Source organism: Pipistrellus hanaki, assembly GCF_964339955.1.
Source record: "Pipistrellus hanaki genome assembly, chromosome: 13".
Lineage (NCBI taxonomy): Eukaryota > Metazoa > Chordata > Mammalia > Chiroptera > Vespertilionidae > Pipistrellus > Pipistrellus hanaki.
In genome coordinates this window covers 18,555,898-18,580,383 of record NC_140515.1, presented here as the reverse complement: position 1 = coordinate 18,580,383, position 24,486 = coordinate 18,555,898, and the positions used below count along the sequence as shown (strand labels likewise).

The 24,486-nt window shown below is 45.5% G+C and overlaps 3 protein-coding genes and 1 long non-coding RNA gene across 14 annotated transcripts in view; 2 read left to right on the top strand and 2 right to left on the bottom strand.

Moving 5' to 3' along the window:
- PXK (PX domain containing serine/threonine kinase like) overlaps positions 1-10,349 on the top strand; it is a 73,046-nt gene extending 62,697 nt beyond the window's left edge. For 2 of the 10 annotated variants that reach the window (XM_084903070.1, XM_084903066.1), the window contains exons 18-20: positions 4,806-4,827; positions 7,302-7,334; positions 9,110-9,193. In XM_084903070.1, the coding sequence (XP_084759196.1) occupies positions 4,806-4,825 (20 nt within the window). In that variant the 3' untranslated portion in view covers positions 4,826-4,827; positions 7,302-7,334; positions 9,110-9,193. Of the gene's footprint in view, positions 1-4,805; positions 4,828-7,301; positions 7,335-9,109 lie in introns of all 10 variants that reach the window. The other 8 variants (XM_084903072.1, XM_084903068.1, XM_084903071.1 and 5 more) reach the window with 4 other exon arrangements.
- LOC311632061 lies at positions 468-4,788 on the bottom strand. Its single transcript, XR_014796701.1, has 2 exons — positions 1,536-4,788; positions 468-1,312 (listed from the first exon to the last, which is right to left on the bottom strand). It is a non-coding gene; the product is annotated as an uncharacterized lncRNA (long non-coding RNA).
- Positions 10,350-11,281: 932 nt separating the features above from the next.
- On the bottom strand, positions 11,282-17,076 carry PDHB (pyruvate dehydrogenase E1 subunit beta). Its single transcript, XM_084903077.1, has 10 exons — positions 16,932-17,076; positions 16,795-16,848; positions 15,495-15,602; positions 15,343-15,405; positions 15,221-15,256; positions 14,789-15,074; positions 14,063-14,173; positions 13,676-13,767; positions 12,116-12,257; positions 11,282-11,816 (listed from the first exon to the last, which is right to left on the bottom strand). Exons 1-10 carry the CDS (start codon positions 16,971-16,973, stop codon positions 11,671-11,673), a joined length of 1,080 nt encoding a protein of 359 aa, XP_084759203.1. The 5' UTR covers positions 16,974-17,076; the 3' UTR covers positions 11,282-11,670.
- Positions 17,077-17,087: 11 nt separating this feature from the next.
- Positions 17,088-24,486, top strand: part of KCTD6 (potassium channel tetramerization domain containing 6) — a 46,513-nt gene continuing 39,114 nt past the window's right edge. Inside the window, exons 1-2 of one of the 2 annotated variants that reach the window (XM_084903082.1) lie at positions 17,088-17,175; positions 21,700-21,869. The gene's annotated coding sequence lies outside the window, so the exon portion shown is untranslated. The remainder of the gene's footprint in view (positions 17,176-21,699; positions 21,870-24,486) is intronic. The other variant, XM_084903080.1, reaches the window with a different exon arrangement.

Sequence of the window (24,486 nt, the reverse complement as noted above, 5' to 3'; positions counted from 1 at the left end):
CTGTTGGAAGCCCTAAAATGATAGACACAACACAAGCAAATGCATTCTGCAACATCATGAGCTTCTGTTGTGTGCGAGTCCTGGGGTGGCAGCTCTCGTGTGCTGTACCGGGGACATGTGCGGAGACCCTGTGGGTGGGTTTGTTTAGACTTGCTGTACCTTCAAGGCCTCTGCTGGGTGAGAACAGACTGTCAGTCCAGGGTGGCAACTTCGTGCTCCTCAGCCCCTGCTGAGAGAATCCTTCCTCCCAGGGCTGGAGGCAGGCTTCTCACTGCGCTCAACTTTCTCGCTGCCTCTCTGCACGCTGCCCATCTTTTTGTTGGAATCATTTGCTCCAATTTATGTCTCTGCTTCTAGGCCAAGCCTATGGTCTAACTAAGTCAAGGAGAGTGTCTTTTAACTTTCGGATGAAATGCGCTTTTCTCAAAAAATGAAGGGAAATTCTTCATTTTCAAGGGCTAGTATGAAAAAAGAATTCCCTGTTAAAGCTGGCAACTCATTGTGGGAACTCTTGGGAATTACACCTTGGGCCGGGAACCTAAACTTGAGAGCCACCACTTTGCTAGTTCTGGGATGTGGACAAGACACTAAACCTCCCTGTGTTTCCGGTTTCCCACTTGTAAATGAGGATAATAGCAGTGCCTGCCTCGTCAGGTTATTCAGAGGGTCCCGTGAGGATGAGGTTAGGACAGTGCCTGCACCCTGTAAGCCCTCGGCACACTGAGCTACCAGGAGACTTTGAATGAGTCACTTTCATGTCTGGGCGTCCGTACCTCCTCTGTGAAAGACAAAAGGGTGGGAGTCAGGACACTGTCTCCCAGTTCCTTCTAGCCAGGCCCCCTGTACAGCTACTGTGAGCCCTGCCTTTGACAGTGCGCAGAAATAGCTCACCTTGGGCAAGGTCATTGTCACAGCACTGCCCTTTTTCCTGAAAGAGTGCATGTGAAGCACATTCATGGTAGTGAACCCGGACAACCAATGGGTCCGGTCTGCCTGTCACTACTTGAGCCAATTCAGCAGAGACAGAGTTGAATCATATGTGAGTGTTTATGCCAATATTGCCGCATTATGAGAGAGCAGCAGGTCACCCACAAAAATCTGCTCTCCTGCCCTCCATCAGCCAGCTGCTCATTCTAGTACAGGGAGGACCAGGATTACATGGGGAAGTAAGGATCACAGGCATGGGGAAGTAGGCCATGCAGGCTGGGGTGGGGCTCCATTGTTTGGGCAACAAGGTTGTCAGTCTTTCCATGATAATAGGCAGGTCTTGAATGCACATTCCAAGGTTGACTCCCAGGGGCAAAGATGACTCCTGGCAAGGTTAGAATGCACTCTCTTTCTTTCTTTTTTTATAATATATTTTATTGATTTTTCACAGAGAGGAAGGGAGAGGGATAGAGAGCTAGAAACATCGATGAGAGAGAAACATCAACCAGCTGCCTCCTGCACACCCCCTACCGGGAATGCGCCCGCAACCAATGTACATGCCCCTGACCGGAATTGAACCTGGGACCCTTCTATCCACTGAGCCAAACCTATTTCGGCATAGAATGTATTTTCTTTAATCACAACCAAACAATCTAGGTTAACAGAGCATGATTGATATCTCTTCTTTTATTTCTTAGAACTGAGAGCCAGTGCCCAATATTCTTTTTTTTTAATGTTTTATTAATTTTTTATAGAGAGGAAGGGAGAGGGATAGTTAGAAACATCGATGAGAAATATCGATCAGCTGCCTCTTGCATGCCCCCTACTGGGGATGTACCTGCAACCAAGGTACCTGCCCTTGACTGGAATCGAACCTGGGACTCTTCAGTCCGCAGGCCGACGCTCTATCCACTGAGCCAAACCAGTTAGGGCCCCAATATTATATTTCTGCCCCTAATAGGAGTTGAGGGTGGTCCTCAGCTCGGTTACTTGTACGATGGGGCAGAGGTGACAGATGTGAGTGAAGTAGCCCTTCCCTCTCAGGAGCCCTTCCCAGCATTTGTATGAGGCCTGGGGCCTCACCAAGTGTGTTGTACCTCCCTGCCCTGGGGCCTCCTTGAGTAGCCCACTTACAGGAGAAGTATCTTTTCCCTCAGTCTGCTGGCACTTCCCTCAGGTGCTATGCGATTCTCTAAACCTCTTCTTCAGTGAGAACATTCCTAGCATTTTGTTTTCTGCTAAAGGTTGTTTCCTGCTTCTAGAAGGTCAAGAACTTTCAAGAACTTCAAAATTCCTCATCCTCCTGGTAAATGTCACCAACTGGTGTTTACACTCTGAATTCATGGAGGCGAGTGGTTTAGGCCAGCGGTCGCCAACCTTTCGGACCTCATTGGACCACAGTGTTCCATGGACCACCCATTGGCTGTTGCTGATCTAGAAGGTCCCAGTTTACACACATCAGTATTCCCTCCCACCCTCCCTTTGGGAGCAGGCAGCTTTTGCAAAATATTGTCTTTATGGTTTTTAAAAATAGGTTCGAAAAAGAGTATTTAAGGAAAGCTAAGTAAGCAGGAGGACCTAGATTCTTGTTGTTTATAATCATATTTAACACATTTTGAGCACTTATTTTGTGATAGGTACTGTTCTAAGTGATGTGTAGTCATTGTTTCATTTGATCCCCATGAATACCTTCCTATCCAAGGAGAATGGATTTTTCTGGTGCTCCATTTTACAGACAAAGAAACTGAGGCTTAGTGGGGTTTGACCAAGGTCACACAGGTGGGGGATGCTGGAGCCAGGATTACAGTGGCTCTGTCTTTGCTCACTTGCCCCACGGCCTGGGGTAAGCACTGTGTTGGTGGGAGAAGAACCCTGAAAGCAGAGTCAAAATTCCCAGGCCTGGTTTGTGGCTCCACCACCTTCCAGCTGTGACCAGGGACAAGGAATCTGCATTCTTCAAACCTGTCTTTGAAAAGATTTCCTGGTTGTTACTAGGTAGATAATGTAGAGGACAAGGCTTAAAAGGCCGTTAAATCTATCAAGTATAAGCTCTGGGTGTCCTGCAAGAGAACTGTAGCCCTTCTTGCTTGCAGTCTATAATTTCAAGCAATAATTTTGAAGAGAGAGAGCTGACAGTCTGTAGAAACCCAGTCAGTAAGAATGACTGGAGAGAGGGAAGTGTCCTATCTGGACAGGAGCTGGAGGAGGGAGAACCGAGCCTCTGGGCCCGGAGTGACTGAGGATTTGAGTAACAGGGCAGAGAGTTAAGAAAAGATGAGGCACACACAAAGAGACGAAGTTATTGAGAACGCTGGAGTTTCCAGAATGTGTGTAGCCAGATCGAAGACCAAAACCCACTTTAGGTTCAAAATCAGTGTCTCAAGCCATTGGGATGTTTATTAAAACCTACACAGCACAGAGCAGTCACCATCTTGGGGACGAACAGGTCTGCCCTGCAGTGCCGCTCTCCTGCCCTCCCCAGCGCCTTCCACGCCCCCCCAAGTGTGGGGCTGCTCCCCAAAAGCCTCTGCTGGTGAGGGTGGGCATGGGCGTGGGCGTTGGGCTGGGGCTGGGCAGTGTCCCCAGCACCCTCCCTGCTGCACCATGTGGCCTGCCTCCCAGGGCCTCACTTCCTCTGGGCAGCAGGCAGGTTGGTTCTGTGGGGACTCTGGAATTCACTGACAGGGAAAGTGTTCTCTCTTTAAATTTCACTTGCAATCTAGGTGGGAAGATGCTGGCCTTGGTTTGTTTGTTCTTTCATAATAGTTTTATAGCCTTAAGTAAACGAATGCCACACCCGGCCCAGTTCAGCCTCTGGCCCCAGCAGCCTTCAGGGGAGGGGCCGCCTGCTCCTGCCCAGGCGCTCCCCCTGAGACCTGCCCTGCACCCTTGGTCTTCCCAACTCTGAAAAGGTGTCTCCATAATATTAATTAATTAACTAACTAGTTTATCCTCACCCGAAGATATTTTTTCCATTGATTCTAGAGAGAGTGGGAAGGAGAGAGAGAGACAGAGAGAAACACCAAACATCATTGGTTGCCTCCCTTACGCCCACCCTCCACCCCTCCCATCAGCTTAGGTACATGGCCTTGATCAGAATTGGACCCGGCACCCTTCAGTCTGCAGGCCAATGCTCTATCCATTGAGCCAAACCGGCTAGGGCTTCTTTTTTAAAAAATTAAAAATGTATATATCCTTATAATTTCAGAGAGGATGGGCAAGAGAAAGAGAGATAGAAACATAAATGATGACAGAGAATCATTGATCGGCTGCCTCCTGAACATCCGTCCCCTACTGGGGATTGAGCCAGCAACCCGGGCATGTGCCCTGATTGGGAATTGATTCAGTGGCCTGGTATATAGGTCAATATTCAACCACTGAGCCACAACAGCCGGCCATGTTTCCATTTTAAATTATAGAACATTTGCTTGGAAAAGTGATGAGTTTTAGTTTTTCTCCCCTCTTATTTAGTAAGAGAAAGAAGGATACTCAGTACTCATTCCACTTTTCAGAGAAGGAAAAACCTTCATGGGTCTTCTGAAGTGAGTGTTGTGCTTGTCAATAAGTAAAAATAGCAACTAACTGGCTCCACAAAAGAAAAAGACCTCGGGGAAGAAAGCCACTCATTGGTTACCATATTCGTGTATTTGCCATGTTCTAAAAGGGTCACAATCGTGTACAAACCAGTGCAATTCGTGCTTAACTTACATGTCACCTAGTTTGGCAGTGAGAATAACCAGCATGTGATTCAGACTAATATTTTGCTATCTCTTACTATTTGATTAAATGACACTAAAATCTGAATAATGACTGTGTGTCCTCTCTCTCTCTCTCTCTCTCTCTCTCTCTCTCTCTCTCTCTCTCTCTGCTGTTTTCAGTAGAGCATGCGCCCTTTTGAACGTGAGTTTCGGTAAAGTAAAATATACTCGTTCCTCTCACTTTAAAGATGCTGTTTCTGAATGTGAAATGGGACCCAGTGCATCTGGTCTCTGACGTGATGAACAAATGGAGAAGGAGACTTGAGACCATTTCCTTAACTGAACGTTAAATAAAATACAGCATCTTTAAAATGCACCAAAGTGACTTCATTTACCTTCATTTCATTTCCATCATGACCTTCAAAATCTTCATTTTCACTCTGATTTCAGTTTTAAAATACTGCTCTGAAACTCACAAATAAGCTGTATGGCATTTTGGTATATTTTAATTTTGGAAACTAGGCTCTCAGAGTCCTGTCCCTGTAAAAATGTCGGTTCCTGTTACTCTGATGAAGGGAAAGGGTGCTTGCTGGCAGTTGAGTACTTGGTTATGGAGAGACAGCTTATTGGCTTTATGACTGATGACAGGGGAAAAGTTCTTTTTCACACATCCTGAATAATTCTTGAGTTGGGACATGAGTGCAGCCTCCTCCTCTGTCTGAGACAAAAGGTGAGGGCAGATCCCCAGAGCTTCCTGGGGTCATTGCTCTCCATTCCCTCGAGGGTAGCGGGCAGGTCTGGTGGCCGTGTGGCCTCCCCATCTCTGTGTGTGGACCACAAAGCAACACGGACGTACAGACACCTGTAGATTGCTAAATTGGCCCAAGGAAAGTGGACCCACAAGGCTGGCGAGGATGTTTCTAGCCTACACTCTTGTTGCAGCAGTCAGTGGCCTGTTCCAGGCCTCATTGGATTGCCAGGCACCCATTTGGTTGGTGGAGAGGATTCTGCGGAGGGTAGAGTGGTTGACTCTTGAGGTTTTTGTCTAAGACAAAGTGACACAGAGGTTAGGACTGACTGGGTTATAATTGTAGACAAGCTGTCTGGAACATCCCTCATCCTGGGTTGTTGGAGAACACTATTTCTCAAAGCTGTGTGAGTTCAGTTGGCAGTCTAACAGGAACGCTGTCTGGTTTTGTCTGTGGCCTGGGGATAAGGGCCTTTTGTTGGGGAGGAGCTCATTCACATGTGAGGAAAGGGGGCGCTCAGGAATTAGGTGTTGTTCTCAGGTTTGTCACCGGCCAAAGGGCCAACTCTGAATTTGGCCCTTGTTACCATTTCCCCTCCCCCCCTTGGTTACCAAGGTGTTGTAGCTAAAGCCCCAGTGAACCTTTAAAGGAAGCTTGCGGACTATAGAAAAGGCAACCAAAAAGTTGATGGGCCTAGAGTCAGACTGTGAACCCAAACTCTGTGTCCTTGCCTCCTCCACTATTGACCTTCTGACGCTTGGTCCTCCTCTCCCCTCCCGAGTGCTCTGAACTGGTGAGTGGGTTCCCTTGTCCTGATCATACACATCAGTGTCTGCCCCAGATGTCGCAGGCCCAGGGAGGGAACGTGGATGTCATGGGGCGTCAGGCCCTTTGTGATTGGTCCGGCCCTCTGTGGGCAGACATCGGGGTGACCTGGGGACCTTGCTCTGTGCCCCAGGGGAGCAGCCTCTCCTTTACAGCCCTCAGCTTTCCGTCTGCATTACAGACACAGGCTACCCCGTGGCGCTTTGGACAGTGTATTTCTTTATACCACCTACACATCCCAAGAAATTCACTGAAAGTGGTAGCAATCTCAGCCTTTACTTGGAAATGAAGATTCATTTACGAACATCACCCCCAACTCCCAAGCCCTGTGGTGGTGAATTTGCATTTTGAATTTTGAGCTCCTGGTAATGAGGCCAAAGGCAAGGGTTGGTTCCTTGTGAAGACCAAGCAGTTTTGTCGAGGCCGCAGCCCATGCCCAGGTCCAGCCCCTGCAGCCCATTTCTAGCCTCCCAGGATCCTGGGCCGGAGGGGCATCCTCTCTGGATGGCCAGTTCCATGTCGTGAGGACACGAGTGCTGTTGCGGTGCAGAGCCTGTCTCAGCTGTGACCCACGGGGACTCTTCGGCCAGGTCAGAGCACAAAGCCGGAAGGCAGACGCGCCAGTGCTCACCCGTACATGTTGGGCCCTGGATGCCAAGTCCAGATTCTGCTGCCTTTCCTGGTCATTGCATGGAAGCGGGGTGGGGGTGGGTGGGGCATTGGTGCTGCTCAGTCCTCCAGGCTCTGTGCTGCCCTTCTGGTCCTAGGGCTCCCAGAGGCACCATCCCCCTTCCTCCTGGCTTTTCTCTGGTCGCTGTCTGAAACGCCCTGCGAGGGATGCTTGTGTCACATCCCCAGCACTCGTTTTAGGTTTAAAGTCCTTTTACCTTTGTAGCCCTGTAACACAAAGCCAGGGACATGTCTCCACACTCCACCTGACATAATCGAATTTCATTCATTAGTTGTTATTGTATAGAACCAATAGAAACCACGTTTTGTTCATTTGTCTGTTTAATGTTTATTTGTATTGCTGTGTCATCATTTGAGAATTCCAAGACTGCAGAGCATGAGTGTGTGTATCTGTGTGATTCTTCATTTTCAGCTGCCTTAGGTTTGGGTAAAGATACGAAGAAAGGTAAGTGGTTTCCTGTGAAATATAAGATTTTAACCATTGCCTGTCATGTACTTTACCTAAGTGTTCTATTGGCAATCCTCCATGCAGGTGCACGGGGTGATTGGTAGTTTCCCTGTTAACACCACAGCCCGGTAGCAGTTTAGGAGAGAACCACCTGACAGGATTGTGTAGCCCTTGGACGGGGTAGGGGGTAAGGCTCAAAACAGGTGGGTGGAGTCACTGAGAGCTGGACGGTTCCTAGGAAATGGGGCAATAGACTCTGTGGCACAGGCAGGTCCCTTGAGGCAGGGCTTTTTCTCTCCTCAGTCCTTATTTTGTCCTGGGAGAGAAGTTCATTCCATCAGTCAGAACTGTAACATTCAATGCCAGATGTTTGTGTGCCTGGATGCTGAGGGAAGTTTGAAACACCTGTGCAGCTCCCTTCTCCTTGCCCACCAGGGCAGAGCTCAACATTCCAGTCTCTCCTGATGCTTTAGCGAAGATGTAGGGTTAGTGCAGTTGTGTCTGTTCCTGGGTTGGGCCACAGTGGAAAGAAGGGAGCTTGAGGAAGACTCCTCCTGGAGAATCCCATTGCTGGGAAGAGCGAGCTCTTTGCATTGCAACAGTTATTAGCTTTTTATATTTCCTTAATGCATTATAATAGGAAATAAGTATTTGAGATAGATGCCCCTGGGGAACCCAAAACCCTGCAGGCACTGGTGTCTTGCCAAGAATACTGAGTGGTTTGTCATTTTATATTAAATCGCATCCTTCAAATATTGTGTGTTGAAGCACATCTAAAGAACTGTTCACCCATTATTAATTGACTAGAGGCCTAGTGCATGAATTTGTGCACGGGGGGGGGGGGTATCCAGCCGGCTCACCCCGATGGGGGCCCATTGGGCTGGGCTGGTGGGGGGCAGGGTCCAGCTGGCCCCTCCCCTGATAGGGCAATCAGGGGCAGGGCTAGCCAAGGGGAGGAGCCGTGGGCCAGCCCGCCTGACCCTGATCAGGGCCCAGATTAGGCTGGTTGGCTGCTGCAGTGTGCACCATAGCCACCGGTTGTTCTGGTCGCCGAGTTTTTATATAGATATTCAGGTAGCCCAATTCTGCACACAGAGTCTATCTTCTTTCTTAAATCCTCACCTGAACATATGTTTATTTTATTTTACATTTTTATTGATTTCAGAGAGGAAGGGAGAGGGAGAGATAGAAACATTAATGATGAGAGAGAACTATCAATCGGTTCCCTCCTGCACACCCCTACTGGAGACTGAGCCCACAACCTGGGCATGTGCCCTTGTCTGGAATCAAACACAGGACCCTTCAGTCCACAGGCCGACACTCTATCCACTGAGCCAAACCAGTTAGGGCCAGATGTCTATATTGGCTAGCTCAGGTCAGTGGGCCTGGCTTATGTAGCTGATGGAACTTTTCTTTGGGGATCATTACTAAAATTTGGAAATGGAGTTAGAGCCTCACTCCTGAGAGAATGTCACTATATATAGTTTCATGTAATCTGTGATATTCAGTCTTTTCTTGCATGACTGTTATTTGGGAGAAATGGTGACCTTTAATTGAAACCCCCCCCCCCTTTTTTTTTTTTAATTCCCCTTTGATGCTTCTAGCTTTCTTGTTCAGTATTTTAAAAATCATGCAGTACTAGGCATCTTGCCCCTCTGAGGGAACACTTGCATTCTCACTCAAGTCCGTTCTGCCCAGGACTGAGTGGTAGCATGCATGCAGGGGTTTGGAGGTGATGCTGACTGTCCCTTTTTTTTTTTGTTGTTTTACAGGGATTTCCACATTACCTCCACCTCCTCCACCTCCGCCTCCACCACCAGCAGCTCCTTTGCCTCCTTCGAGCACAGAGGTAGCCACACAGCCGCAGCCCCAGGCTGTGAATGGCATGAGCCGAGGGGCCTTACTGAGCTCCATCCAGAATTTCCAAAAAGGAACTCTGAGGAAAGCCGAAACCTGTGATCATAGTGCTCCTAAGATCGGCTAAAGTTTCGTGTTTACACTTGGAGGGGAAAGTTTTGTTTTTTTTCTACACACCTCCAACCACTAAAATACCCTCTTCCTGGATGAAGAACTGCTGAGCCAGTACAGCCACATTCTGTTTTGCAGATGCTCATGTAAGGGGCTTTTCAAGAGGAAATATTCAAATAGATGATAAAATCAGGCTGGCATTGCTGCCTTAAGAGATCTTGCTCTTTTATTACTGTTTTAAAGGAGTTGTTCATCCTCTAATGGGCATCTTTTGGGAGCAGCAGCAATCAGAATCAATATTTCTACCAACTGAAACGGACAAAAACAATGACAATATTCAGTCACAGCAGTGAATGGCCTTTGTGTTGCAATCCTTCCTATGTTGTCAGGCAGCTCCTAGAAACGTTCCTACATTTATCTCTCTAAAGCATTTTCTGGTTATTTCTTAGATCAGAACTCCATACCTGCTACCTTAATTTTATCGTAGACATTAACACAGTAGCCCAGAGCAACTAAGTCAGAGAAGCAACTGATAGCTTCATTTTCCCCTCAAACAGGATGGGGAAGATGTGCATTATTCTCTAATGGGAATGCCATTGTGGATATAGGACTTGGGGCTGCTAAAGCTACTACTCTAGACTCAGTTCCTTATAGTTAGGACGTACTGAACAGACAAAACTGTTACCATCAGAAAATGGTTAGAGGATCTTACTCCCGAGCAATTAAGTTTGTGTTTTGTGGGGAATTATTATTACAACATAATCGAATTTGGCATTTATAGAATTCTGACTTTGGAAATGTTTATTCAAATACATCATCTTTAAATGTTACTCATTTATTAGACCCTTTATCCTATAATTTGTTTAATCCTTAAATAAACGGCACTTTAAAGGATTATAAGTAATCCATTTAAAACTTCAAGTACACACATCAGTGTTGGTTACTATGCAGAGAGAATGTCATTGTCTATAGTTTCATGTAATCTGTGATAAATATGTTCAGCTGTATTTTTTATTAAAATAAACCATGTCAAGAAAATGGGTGGTCTGTAGCTTGGCTAAATATTTTATTTTTATTTAAAAAAAATTTTTTTTTACTGATTTCAGAGAGGGAGATAGAAACGTCAATGAGAAAATCATTGGCTGCCTTCAGTCTGCAGGCCAACCTCTATCCGCTGAGCCAAACTGGCTAGGGCTTGGCTAAATATTCTAAATGGGAACTTTTTGTGGGACCATTTATAAACAAGTATCAGATCCACAGTTATTTCTAAAGTTTTTTTTCCCACCTATCCTATCTGTTTCTTTTGTGTTATATTTTCCTTTTTTAAAATTTATTTTTTATTATTAGAGGGAGGGAGAGGGAGAGATAAAAACATCACTGATTGGCTGCCTCCTGCACACCTCCAACTAGGGATCAAGCCCACAACCCAGGCATGTGCCCTGACTAGAATCAAACCTGGGACCTTTTAGTTCACAGGCCAAACCAGGTAGGGCATATTTTCCTGTATCAAGAGCTAGCAATCCTGTCTTGCTGTTTAAGTTAGGCACCATTTGTATGCTTTTATAACTAATTTAAACCTGTCTTTTCCATCATAACTTTTGAAGAAGGCAGTGAATAGCAGATCCTTTTTTGCCGTGGTTTTGATTTCCAGTCAAAGGTGTGTACCTAGGTGGCAGGTTCCCCACCCTGTTTAGGGCAGGTGTGGGAGGCAATCAATTGATATGGCTCTCATATCAATGTTTCTCTCTGTCTCTCCGAATCCCACTTCTGTCTATGACTCTGTCCAAAATCAAAAGAAATATCCTCAGGTCAGGATTAACCCCCCCCCCCAAATTTTTTTTAAGGGAACCCTATTAGAATAGGTATGAACAAGTGATGTGGGCTAGGAGATTAATGATTTTAGATGACACTTATTTCTTAATAGAATTTTAAAACTTTCACCCCACATTTATTTAAGAGTATAAAAATACAATTAGTCATAGTTAGGAATTCCTTTATTCCTTATCAAAACAATCTTAACAGTAATGTAGATCATATGCTTTTTTTCTTAACATACAAATTATATATATATATGTGTGTGTGTGTGTATACATATATATATCTCTTCCATCAGGACTCTGACATTCATACTTTGTCCTTCCAGTGAGAGGGTAAAATTTTACATTAGTCTTATTCGAAGAAATAACAATTGTAACAGACAAAAAACGGGTATGGAGTCTACGGCAGTAAGAATGGAGTTTTCCACTTACAAGCACATTCTTGCCAGTACAAAAACATTAATGACTTGTAAGATCTTACCCTTCAATCCAGGTAGTGTCAGCAAGTATTTTAAATAAATGCCAATGACTTGATACTAAAGTCTAAACTAGATGTTCAATGTTTTCTTTATTGCAAATATGATGTCTTTAACCTGAGGTACACAGTTGTCTTCTAGAATCTTTGCATAAGGCATAGGGACATCAGTACCGGTGACACGAACTGCAGGAGCATCCAGGAAATTGAACGCAGGGCCTAGGAGAGGAGGAGGAGGAACTGAGGGAGCCAAGAAAAGCCAGCCGAACACCAATCTCTTGGCACAAAAGGTGTGGCCTCTGCCATCAAGATAAAGGAATGCTAATTCTGGGGATTGTTTCTGGCTTGGCTTTTTAAAACATTTACCCAAAGAAAAAATGCCACGATGATAAGTTGGAGGTTCAAGTCATTTGGCCTTTCCTAGCTTTTAATTTCTTTATGCAGTATGCAGGTAGACAGTGTTTAAACTATTAAACACTAGTTTTGACTATTAAAACTAGTTTCTCTCAAATAAATACCTTCCATGATCCTGGCACAAATTTCAGCTCCTACTCCAAACTGTGGCCAACCTCCTTCCACAGTTACAAGGTGATTGGTCTTCATGACACTGGCTTCTATTGTTTCAATGTCCATGGGTCTGATGGTTCGCATGTTTATCACCTAAACAGAGAAAGTAAGAGATATGCTTTAGAGAGCCACTGCGTCATAAATATAGTGTTATCCCCATAATACCACTTTAGGTTTCCTATTCATCTTTGGGTGTAGGAAAATCTAATCTGCCTATTGATAAACAAGATGTAAGAGGGAAAATGGCTTGGCTTGGCTTTAATTTTTTAATTAAAACAAAAATCTTTATCTCTACTACAGCAGCTGTTGTTAACTTACAGAATTCACTTATCCTCCCTCGGCTTTGGCTTTAACTTCCTTCTCATCAGAATAATAACTGCCCCGCCTGTGTGGCTCAGTTGGCCTGTTGGAACCATGAGGTCAAGGTCACAGTTAGATTCCTGGTCAGGCCAGGTTGCAGGCCTGATCCCCAGGAGGGAGTGAGTGTGCAGGAGGCAGCCAATGGATGTTTCTCTCCCTGTCCCTTACACTCAGTGTAATTCTCACAACCACCCTGATGACAGAAAACACACCATCCCCTCTCTGTTCTCTGAAGTCAGCTCTCCCTCAGCTGTTTTCTTTCTTTTGATAAAGTATTTTTTTTACAAAAAAAAGGAGGGAAAGAGAGAAGGAAGGAGGGAGGGAGGGAGGGAAACATTGATGTGAGAGACACATTGACTGCCTGCCTCCTACATACAACCTGTCTGGGCCAAGGAATGACCCTGCAGCCCAGGTAAAGGACCAAGAACGGAACCCATGACCCTTTGGTACTCAGTTGATGCTCTACCAAAGAGCAGCACTGGCCGGGGATGCCCTGACCTTCAGGTCATGGGAAACACCCAACCAACGGAGCCACACCAGGGCTCTCAGCTGTTCTTTCTAAGCTCCCGTCTGTCACTCCAAATTTTTTTTGAGATTTAGAGTACGTAACTTGCCCAAGTATAACAAGTGCTACATGCTGGTTATAAAAGGATAAGACTCACTGACTTCTATGTGTCCCCTCTTCCCAACCTCCAGTTCCAAGGATGGATCTTAACTTCAAAAAGCAGGACTATTCTAAAAGATCCAGAACCTAGGTGATAAAAAAATGATGTATTTGCCAAAACCGGTTTGGCTCAGTGGTAGAGCATCGGTCTGCGGACTGAAAGGTCCCAGGTTCGATTCCGGTCAAGGGCATGTACATTGGTTGCGGGCACATCCCCATGTGCAAGAGGCAGCTAATCGATGTTTCTCTCTCATCGATGTTTCTAGCTCTGTTCCTCTCTCCTCCTCTCTGTAAAAAATCAATAAAATATATATTTTTTAAAAAAACACAACAAAAAACCACGATGTATTTGAAAAGCAGGTACCCAGCTTTAAGCAAGATTGTACACATTTAGTTAACCTGTTAAAGAACTCAAACTCCTATTTCTGGGTCTTAAATTTAAAGGGAATCTTTTGATTCTTTTAAGAACAAGTGAATGTCCACTCACCTCACATTCGATTCCCTCTTTAGCTAGCACTGCTGCAGCTTCCACGCAGTGTCCCACAGGCCTTGAGTGGGCAACTACAGTTATATGTGTCCCTGAAACAAAGTGGCCACAGATGAGAAGTCAGGTTGAAACTAAGTTCATTTATAAAATCTTCAACTCGACTTCATTCTAGTAATATGAGGCATGTGGCAACCTTCCTAGCAATGAAACACAAATCTACTGGATTAAGATTTAGAAAAACACAAGTGTATGAGCAATTGGGGGGGGACTCATTCTTATCTTGAACTTATCTTATACTTCCCTAGTTAAGGGGCAATACAATCTAAAATGAATTTGAATAACACAAACGGGGGCTATAATGTTGAAATGTATACTAAGTTTTCTTACCTTGCCTTTCTATTTTGGCTTTTCCAATAGGAATCAGAAAATCTTTTGACTGAGCTTCTTGGGGAAATTCAAAAGCAACTCCATACATCAATTCATTTTCTAGCATCACCACTGCAAAATACAAATATTTAAACAAAAGCAACTATGTAACTAAATAGGTACACACAATGCTCTTTTTTGAGAGTGTGTTTGTTAAAGCTGGGGACGGTGAAACAAGGGCTGGGGACAGAAGCAAGAGGTGCTTTGGCTCATGGGAAAGTCAGAGGAAAGAGGGCCTTGGAGACAGGTTCAGGTGGTTAGCCGGGGACACGATGCTGCTGCCCATTGCTCCTCTGGGTGCAAGTCTTGTGGGACCCACAGAGCTCAGGAGGTGAGAGCAGCGCTACCATTCATGTGGTGAAGCTTCACTGTGCTGATTAAGAAGCCTGTGTCTACCATGTCCCGTTCCCCTGAGGATGGTTTAGGTATTGACTTTAGTAATCTGCTCAATCCTAATTCTATGAGGTTAAATCATGTTATAGGTACAGAGTAAATGTCTCCTTTACCTAACTGGCCCCAGGAAATCAGAAATAAGAAAAATATTTTTTACTTTCTTCACTAACTGTAAATCATTAACATTTTATATATGTCTAAGCCTAACAAGAAGCTTTTATTGATGCCTCCTATGCAAAGATTTCATTTTAGTTCTTCAGTGTTCAAAGGAGACCCAAGGGTTGCTCTGCTGACCTGGATTGTTATCCCGAATGGCTGATTTAATAAGTCCTTTAGCATCCTCTGCATTCCAGGGGCTGACCACCTTCAAGCCCGGGCAGTGTCCATACCAGGCAGCAAAGCACTGTGAGTGTTGGGCAGCCACGCCCGCTGAGGCCCCATTGGGCCCCCTGAAGACAATGGGCACGTTCTGAAGGCCCCCGGACATGTAGTAGGTCTTGGCGGCTGAGTTTATCACCTGGTCAATGGCTTGCATAGAGAAATTGAAGGTCATAAATTCACAAATGGGCCGCAACCCAGCCTGTCAGATAAAAAACATACATGTTAAAAAGTCTTAAAACAGCAATGAAGAGGGGCAAACAACCACTCTGCTCCCCCACATTCAAATAATGTTTTCAAAAGGTCATGTCAAAAAACCCTTTGGATGAGATTCGTAAAGATTCCTACCATAGCTGCACCTACGGCAATTCCAGCAAAGCCCATCTACAAAATAAAACACAAAGACGTGAAAACCCATAAAAATGATAACAGTGTACACTTTAAAGTCAGCTTCCTGATGGCAGGCTTACCTCAGATATGGGTGTGTCTATAATCCTCTTATCGCCATATTTCTTCCATAGGCCTCGACTAACCTAAAATTAAGCATTGACCCCATCACTTTATAAAGTGTTCGTGCGAACCGGTAACCACCTCCCTTCTGTATAAAGTTCACTTTGGTTACCTTGTAAGCCCCATCGTACTGGGCAACTTCTTCCCCAAGCAGAAAGACCTTCTCATCTCTTTCCAGCTCCTCATCCATACCTTGATTTATAGCATCACGAACTGTCATCTGCCACGGGTACGGGATAAGCAACAGGATTTTTTAGGGTACATTGAGGTTCTCCCCCTTTATAATACCTAGGCTGCCCACAGTATATAATATAAAATGACTTCTAGAACAGACTTCTCTTTAAAAGGTCAATTCTAAAAGCAATATTTTCATCACATGTAACTAGTCTTTGACTGGGTGTGTGAATGAGAAGTTTACTGAACACTCTGCTTGACATGCACAGGCCTGAAGGGATCTGCCTGCTGGCCGGGCCAGTTCACGGGCGAAGCTTCGTAAACAGCATGTATTCTGGGTTTTACTACACACTCTAAAGAACCGTTAAGGAAGCCCAGATAATTCTACGTATTGAGCACTTAGTAGGTGCCAGGCCCTGCCTAACACTTTGCCTTCAGGATCTAGGAGTTATTTTACTGTATAGGTTGCTTGGTAAAATCTTCCAGTTAAAAAAAAAAAAAAAAAAAAAAAAAAGGAGGGGGGGTGTCCTCAAAAAGTCGAACATAGAGTTACCCTAGGATCCAACCATTCCCCTTAAGCAGAGACGGGGCTTCTTGCACAATGTTCACAGCAGCATTATTTATAAACCCCAAAGGTGGAAACAACCCAAATGTCCATCAACAGATGATTAAACAAAATGTGGTGTATTCGTACAAACGGAAGAGCATTCCGCCTTCAAAAAGAATGCAATTGTGACACATGCTACAACGTGATGCGAAGTGAAACAAGCCAGATACAATAGGACGGCTACTGCCCGACCCCACGTCCAGGGCGAACTTGGACCAGAGACGGAGGGTGCAGCAGAGGTTGGGGATGAGGGGGAGCGGAGGGGAGAAGGGACGTTCGTGTTTAGCAAACGGTGGCGATGGCGGCCGAACAGAGCGAATGGTCTTCCAGCCGCTGAATACTCCCTTTACAGCGCTTGGTTTTGTTCCGTCTATTTTACCACCATACAGATAAAGGCGGAGGGGCGGTCAGCGGAAAGGCGTCAAGTCTGTGCCCTCGGATGGACCGCCCATCGAGGGCAGCTCGCCGGGCTCGGTGCCGGGCCTGGGCGCTGGGCCGCGGCAGACGCAGCGCGAGTCCCCGGCGGGACGGGCTCCCGGCCGCCGCCGCCGCCTGTGCCCCCGGCGCCCACCCGCCACCGCGCAGGCGCGACCCTGGCCTCCCCCCCGCCCCCCTGGTGTCCCGGCGTTACCTGCAGCGCCGCCGGCGCCGACCGGTGGAAGCGCCTCCTCAGCAGCCCCGAGACCTGGCGGGAGAGAAAAAACGAACGCTCAGAGGGGCTGACAGGGCCCGCGCGAGGGGATCAGGCCCGCCGCTGCCACCGCCTACCTGCTCCAGGGGTCTCCGCACCAGCGCAGACACCACCGCCATCTTAACCGTGTCCTCTAGCCGCCGCCGAATGACAGACAACACAGCCCGGCTGCGACGTCGTACAGGGTCCCGCCTTCCGCTGGCGCGGGCCAATGGCAGGGCGCGGCGCCGGCGTGCCCCGCCCCCTCCGCGCGGGGTGGTCCTGCGGCTCTTCCGGAGGTCGACTCCGATCCACGTTATCTCTGCGAGCCAGCGGCTGCGGGTATGCGGGCCGCGGGCCCCGGGCACCGTCCCGAGGGGTGTGGCTCCGAGGGCGGGGACCAGCAGTCAGCCTCAGGGCTTAGCTCGCGGCTGGCGGGACCTCCTGACCCAGGCCATCTCCTGCGGGCACGGAAGTCCTTGGGGCACAAGTAGCGCTTGCACCGCAGTGGCCCGCACCTTCCCCGTACGCGGAGTCCGGTCGGCCGGTCGCGCGGTGTGTGGGTTCGCTAGAACGCGGTCCCGAGCTTCCTTTGACGCAGAAAACGCCTCCGTGCGCTGCGGTTAGTGCCTTAGAGTTCATGGAACGCTCACCCGAACCCTCGTAGGTGATGTGCTGTGGTCTCCGTTCCACAGAGGAGTAACCCGAAGCGGAGACTGGCTGCGGGAGCCGGAATTTGTTTTGTTTTGTTCAAATGCTCAGGAAAAGTTTATTTAGAAAGTTACAGAGGCCGAAACCGGTTTGGCTCAGTGGATAGAGCGTCGGCCTGCGGACTGAAGGGTCCCGGGTTCGAGGGCATGTACCTTAGTTGCGGGCACATCCCCGGTAGGGGGTGTGCAAGAGGCAGCTGGTCCATGTTTCTCTCTCATCGACGTTTCTAGCCCTGTTCTTTCCTCTCTGTGGAAAATCAATAAAATTTAAAAAAGGGAAAGTTACCGAGGTGGTACAAGTGAGCCGGCTGGGCTGCGTGGGATGAGCGGGATTGGGATTTGGGACGGACTCTGACGAGTGGGCCTTGTCACTGCTTCCTGCCGCAGAAGTGGGGGTCCTGCCTGTGAGGGGGTTCTCGGCCTGCGTTCAGGGGGTCTTCTGGGCGCCGGGCGCTCCCCCGCGCCTCTCCCTCTCGCCCTTGGACCACTCGGGACTCCCCCTGGGTCTCCACTCCTCCCGCGGCCTCCTGGGAGCCTGGGTTTAACCCGGGGCTGCGGGGAGTGACCAGATCGCAGGAATGGATCTAGCTGGAATCTGGTTGCTGAGTGAGAAAGGGGAGGCCGCGAGACAGCAGAGACGCCGGGCCAGGGGCAGTCGGGATGAGGAGTGGGACAGGTTTGAGACCTATTGGCGACTGGAGTAAATAGGATTGCTGTGAGGGAAGGGGGAGAGTTGAAGATTTGGGTTTTGTGTGTGTGGCTGGATAGCTGGGGGAGGGGGCGGCTGGGAGCAGGTAGGAAGAGTCCATTTTCAACCGACTGGGCCATACCCCGGCTGGATGTAGGCACCTGGAGCTAGAGGCTAGGCAGAGCTAGAGATATGAATTTGGGGATAGCTGCCTAAAATTAAAAAAAAAAATTTTTTTAATTGATTTTTTTTTTTTTTTTTACAGATAGGAAGGGAGAGGGATAGATAGCTAGAAACATCGATGAGAGAGAAACATCTATCAGCTGCCTCCTGCACGTCTCCTATTGGGGATGTTCCCACCAACCAAGGTACAGGCCCTGACTGAACCTGGGACCCTTCAGTCTGCAGTCACGCTCTATCCACTGAGCCAAACCGATCAGGGATAGAAATGGCCTTTAATCTCGGGGCCTCTGCTTCATCATCTGTAAAATGAAAGATGTACTCTAAGGTGTGGAGTCAAGACCTTCCAAGACCCTTCCATCATTAGCAGGAGGCCCTAGCGATTTCCAGACAGCCCAGCATCCCCGAGAAAACCCTGAATTTGAGATGTTAGTCCTCGGGGATTCCTGAGTTCTGCTTAGAATGGAACTGTGTCAGCTCTGAGATGTTTTAGGATTAGAATTACAAGGCAAAGGGTGACCTCAGGTGAAGGAACAAGGACCCAAAGAGAAGCCAGAATTGGACTGTGGTCAAGACTCTAGACAAAGGGCTGTAGTTCTGGGCCAGAGTCACATAGAGATCCCAAAAAGCGGAGCCTCCACTCCTCAGGACTCGGCCTCAGCTGAGAATTTTCTTTTGAGATAAGGACCCTGGACGTTTCAGCTGCTTTCCTTTCAAATTCTGTAAATGGCCAGTTTGGAAAAGCCAGGCACAGTTTTTCTGTTTAAAGGCACAAAAGATAAAAGTGCTGAATTTTTGTCTAGCTGGCATGGTTGAGCATCAACCTATGAACCAAGAGGTCACTGATTCCAGTCAGGTTTTGTGGGCTGGATCCCCAGTGGGGGACATGCAGCAGGCAGCCATCAATGATTCTCATCATTGATGTTTCTATCTCTCCCTTTATCTCTGAATTTTTAAAAAATATATATATTTTATTGATTTTTCACAGAGAGGAAGAGAGAGGGATAGAGAGCTAGAAACATCGATGAGAGAGAATCATCAATCAGATGCCTCCTGCACACCCCCCACCGGGGATGTGCCCACAACCAAGGTACATGCCCTTGATCCTTCAGTCCGCAGGCCGACGCTCCATCCACTGAGCCAAACCGGTTTCGGCTTAAGTGCTGAATTTTTAACTGGACGAAAGGAGCCACATGCTAACCTGACAAGCTCAGGGGAGGCCTGTGTGGCAGTCTTACAAACTCAGAGACCTAAAATAACCACAAAAGATGGTCTGAAGATTAAACATTTAACTACAAACAGATTATAGTGGACAGTCATGTCCTAGGCCAATATTTTCCCTGACAAAGATCAACTTAGACCTTTCCTGAGCCCGTTTGCCTTTTTTTTTTCCCCCCTCTAAGATAACATATCTGTGAGATGTCTTGTAACTCCCCCCACCCTTTTTTTTGAGCCCCTGGGGCACAGCCTAATGTGGTAGGCACCAGCACAGATAACACAAATTCCTTTATTATCATGTTAATTGTTCCTGCACCCACCTAAGTATGTGTCCATCATTTCACTTTTTCTCCAACTCCATGTGTTTGCTTCTGCTTTGCTGTATCCCACCTCCTTAATCCACCACCAATGAATTTCATGTAACCCACCTATGTCCCTCCTTTGATTGCAATGTGTAAATACAGGTGTAACCCGCCATTCATTATCTCAATTCATTGAGGTTCTGCTTCCCAGCATATGTCCACAGTTTGGCTCAAATAAACTCACAAAATTTCTTTATAGGTTTCAATGTTGTTGTTTTTTACGTTAACATAACCCATAATCTTTTTCTTTTTTAAAGAGATTTTAAAAAAATATTTTATTGATTTTTTTTTTTTTTTTTTTTTTACAGAGAGGAAGGGAGAGTGATAGTTAGAAACATCGACTAGCTGCCTCCTGCACACCCCCTCCCCCTACTTGGGATGTGCCCACAACCAAGGTACACACCCATGACTGGAATTGAACCTGGGACCTTTCAGTCCGCAGGCCGACGCTCCATTTACATAAAGGGATTGGAAAGTGTAAATTGGCCAACTGGGGCACTTCCCTCTCAGAATTAAAGCTTTCCAAGGTTTTAGGAACATTTGTCCTCAAATCACTTTAGATTGCCAGGTGGTACTTTACCCAATTTTCAATCTTTATGTGTTTGACCGTGTGTGTGTGTGTGTGTGTGTGTGTGTGTGTGTGTGTGATTGCAAGCAAGGTTTATTAAAGACGGCTTTTTGTCTCCTGCCCCCAGCTTTTGATAATGTAACTTAAATATAGTAAAGTGCTCATTTCCACTACCCAGAAAGTCCCCTCCTGTTCCTCACAGTCATCCCACACACATCACCAAACAGGCAACCACAGATCTGATTTCCCTCCTCATATTTTAGTTTGCCTGTTTTAGACCTTAAAATAAGGACCTTTGAGTCAAAACCAGTTTGGCTCAGTGGATAGAGTGTCGGCCTGTGGACTGAAGGGCCCCCAGGTTCGATTCCGGTCAAGGGCATGTACCTTGGTTGTGGGCACATCCCCAGTAGGAGCGTACAAGAGGCAGCTGATTGACGATTCTCTCTCATCAATGTTTCAAACTGTATCCCTCTCCCTCTCTGTAAAAAATCAATAAAATATATTTTAAAAAATAAGGGAACTTTGGGATGTGTACTCTTTTGTGTCTGCTTCATGTTTTTGAGGTTCATCATGTTTTTAAGTATCAATAGTTTACTCTTTTTCTAAAAACTTTTTTTTTATTGATTTCAGAGAGGAAGGGAGATAGAGAGAGTGATAGAAAAATCAATGATGAGAGAGAATCATTGGTCAGCTGCCTCCTGCACACTCCCTACTGGGATTGAGCCCACAACCTGGGCATGTGCCCTGACCATTGACTTTTTGGTGCATGGGACAATGATCAGCCAACTGAGCCACACCTGCCAGGGCAGATAGTCATCTTCTTAATGTCCTCAGATGATAGGAAGGGTGAGCTCTCTGGGTGCTCCTTTATAGACACTAATCCCATTCATAAGGGCTCTGCCCACATGGCCTAATCATCTACAATAGGCCCCACTTTTAAATACCATCACACTGGAGGTTAGGTTTCAACATACGGATTTTGGGGAAACAAAACATTTAATCTCTTGCAATTGGGATAATAATAGTACCTACCTCATAGGACTGTTATGAGGGTTAAATGACTTAATGTTTGTAAAGCTGCTTAGAATATGTCGTAGTGTCATGTAAATGTTAATTTTTAAAATTTTTTATTGATTTCAGAGGAAGAGAGAGGGAAAGATAGAAACTTCAATGTTGAGACTCATGGATCTGCCTCCTGCATGCCCCCTACTAGGGATGGAGCCCAAAATCTGGGCATGTGCCCTTGACCAGAATCGAACCCAAGACCCTTCAGTCCGCAGGCTGACCCTCTATCTGCTGAGCCAAACCAGGTAGGTCTTTTGAACGACTTTAAGCCTCACAAAAAATTGTAAAAGTAGTCAAATTCACCAAGCTTTGCCCAATGATAATATATAACCATAGCACATTATCAAAACCCCCAAATCGACACTTGCAAATACTGTTAAGTAGTGATAGACTTTATTCACCTTTCACCAATTTTATATGCATTCTTTTGTGTGTGTGGCACTATAGGATTTTACCACATGTACTGATTCATGTAACCACCACAAACAGAATACAGAATTGTCCCATCGCCACAAAGAAGCTCTCATGCTACCTCATAGTCACATCCCCTCCCCTGCCTGGCAACCACTGATCTGTTCTCAAGCACTATAATTTGTTATTTTAAGAATGTTCTTTACATGGAAGAAAAAAAAAAAAAAAGAAAGAATGTTCTTTACATGGGATCATTCACTATGTACTTCTTTGATAAATGATTGGCGAGTGTCATTTAGTCTATTGCCCTTGAGATCCATTCAAATTGTATCAACATTTCATTCCTTTTTATTGTGAATAGTTGTATAAAGGATATTTGGTTGTATCCAATTTTAGCTATTACCAATAAAGCTGTTATGAACATTGGTTTACATGTTTTTGTTTGAACATAAGTTTTGATTTCTTCAAAAGTATGTATCAGTAGTATGGTTGTCTGGTATGTGTATGTTTAATTTTAAAAAAAATATATTTTATTGATTTTTTACAGAGAGGAAGGGAGAGAGATAGAGAGCTAGAAACGTCGATAAGAGAAACATCGACCAGCTGCCTCTTGCACACCCCCCACGGGGATGTGCCCGCAACCAGTGTACATGCCCTTGACCGGAATCGAACCTGGGACCTTTCAGTCCGCAGACCGACACTCTACCGCTGAGCCAGACCGGTTTCGGCTGTATGTTTAATTTTTAAGAAATTGCCTGACTTTTTCCAGAATGGCTGTACCATTTTACATTATTTCCAACAATGTATGAAACATCTACTTGTTCTACATCCTTGCTAGCATCTGATATTAATTTTTTATTTTATTTTAGCCATTATAATAGATATGTAGTGGTGTTCTTCATGACTTTAATTTGCATTTCTGTAATGGTTAATGATCTTGAATATCTTTTTTCCCCACTTTTTAATCTTTATTGTTCAGATTATTACAATTATTCCTCTTTCCCCCCCCCCCATAGCTTCCCTCCACCTGGTTCCACCCCATCCTCTGCCCTCCCCCCACCACTGTCCTCATCCATAGGTTTACGATTTTTGTCTAGTCTCTTCCTGCACCCCCTACAACCTTTTCTCTCTGAGAATTTATATATTTATTGATTGATTTCAGAGAGGAAGGGAGAGGATGAAAGAGAGAGAAACATCCATGATGAGAGAGAATCATGGATCGGCTGCCTCCTACAAATCCCCCACCGGGGATCAAGCCTACAACTCAGGCATGTGCACTTGACCAGAATCGAATCTGGGACCTTTCAGTTTGCAGGCCAACATCTATCCACTGAGCCAAACCAGCGAGGGTGGATTTTTGTTTTATATATATATATATTGTGTGTGTATGTATATATATATATATATATATATATATATATATATATATATATTTGATTTTTTACAGAGAGAGGAAGAGAGAGGGATAGAGAGTTAGAAACATCAATGAGAGAGAATCATCTATCAGCTTCCTCTTGCACACCCTCCACTGGGGATCTGCCGGCAACCAAGGTACATGCCCTTGACCGGAATCGAATCTGGGACCTTTCAGTCCGCAGGCTGACACTCTATCCACTGAGCCAAACCGGTTTTGGCAATTTTTGTTTTCTTAAAGTCAAGTTATATACAGGGTGGGGAAGGAGTAGGTTTACAGTTGTGAGTACATGAAACAGTTTATTCTTGTATTATTAGTTATTAATTACTGTATTTTCATATAAACAACTATAAACCTACTTTTGCCTCACCCTGAAAATATTCTGGATATAAGTCCCATGTTGAATATATCATTTGCAAATATTTTCTTCTACTCTGTGGTATATCTTTACATTCTCTTAAGAGTATCTTTTGCAGAGAAAAGAGTTTAAATTTTGATGAAATTTAAGTTACAAGATTTCTCTTTTATGGGTCATATTTTTATGTCACATCCAATCTGGCTAACACCAGATTGCAAAGTTTTTCTTTGTTTTTTTTCTTCTAAAGTTTTATAGTTTTACATTTAGAACAATGGTCAATTTTCAGTTGATTTTTGTATAAGGTGCGAGGTTTAGATGCAGGGTTATTTTGCATATGGATGTTCAATTGTGTCGACATTATTTTGTGAAAAACTATCTTTCCTCCATTGAATTGCCTTTGTACCTTTGTGTAAAAATCAATGGGCTGTTTTGAATGGGTCTGTTTTTTTGGACTCCATTCTGTTCCATTCATCTGTGTGTTATCCCTTCTGTATAGCTGTATAATAATTTTAAAAATTAAGTAGTGTGAGTTCTTCAACATTACTCTTCTTTCCAGATTGTTTTACAATCAGCTTATCTGCCTTTATAGAAAAAACAACTTGATGGAATTTTGATTGGGATAGTATTGAGGATGTAGAACATTTTGGGGAAAACTGGTATCCTGACTATATTGAGTCTT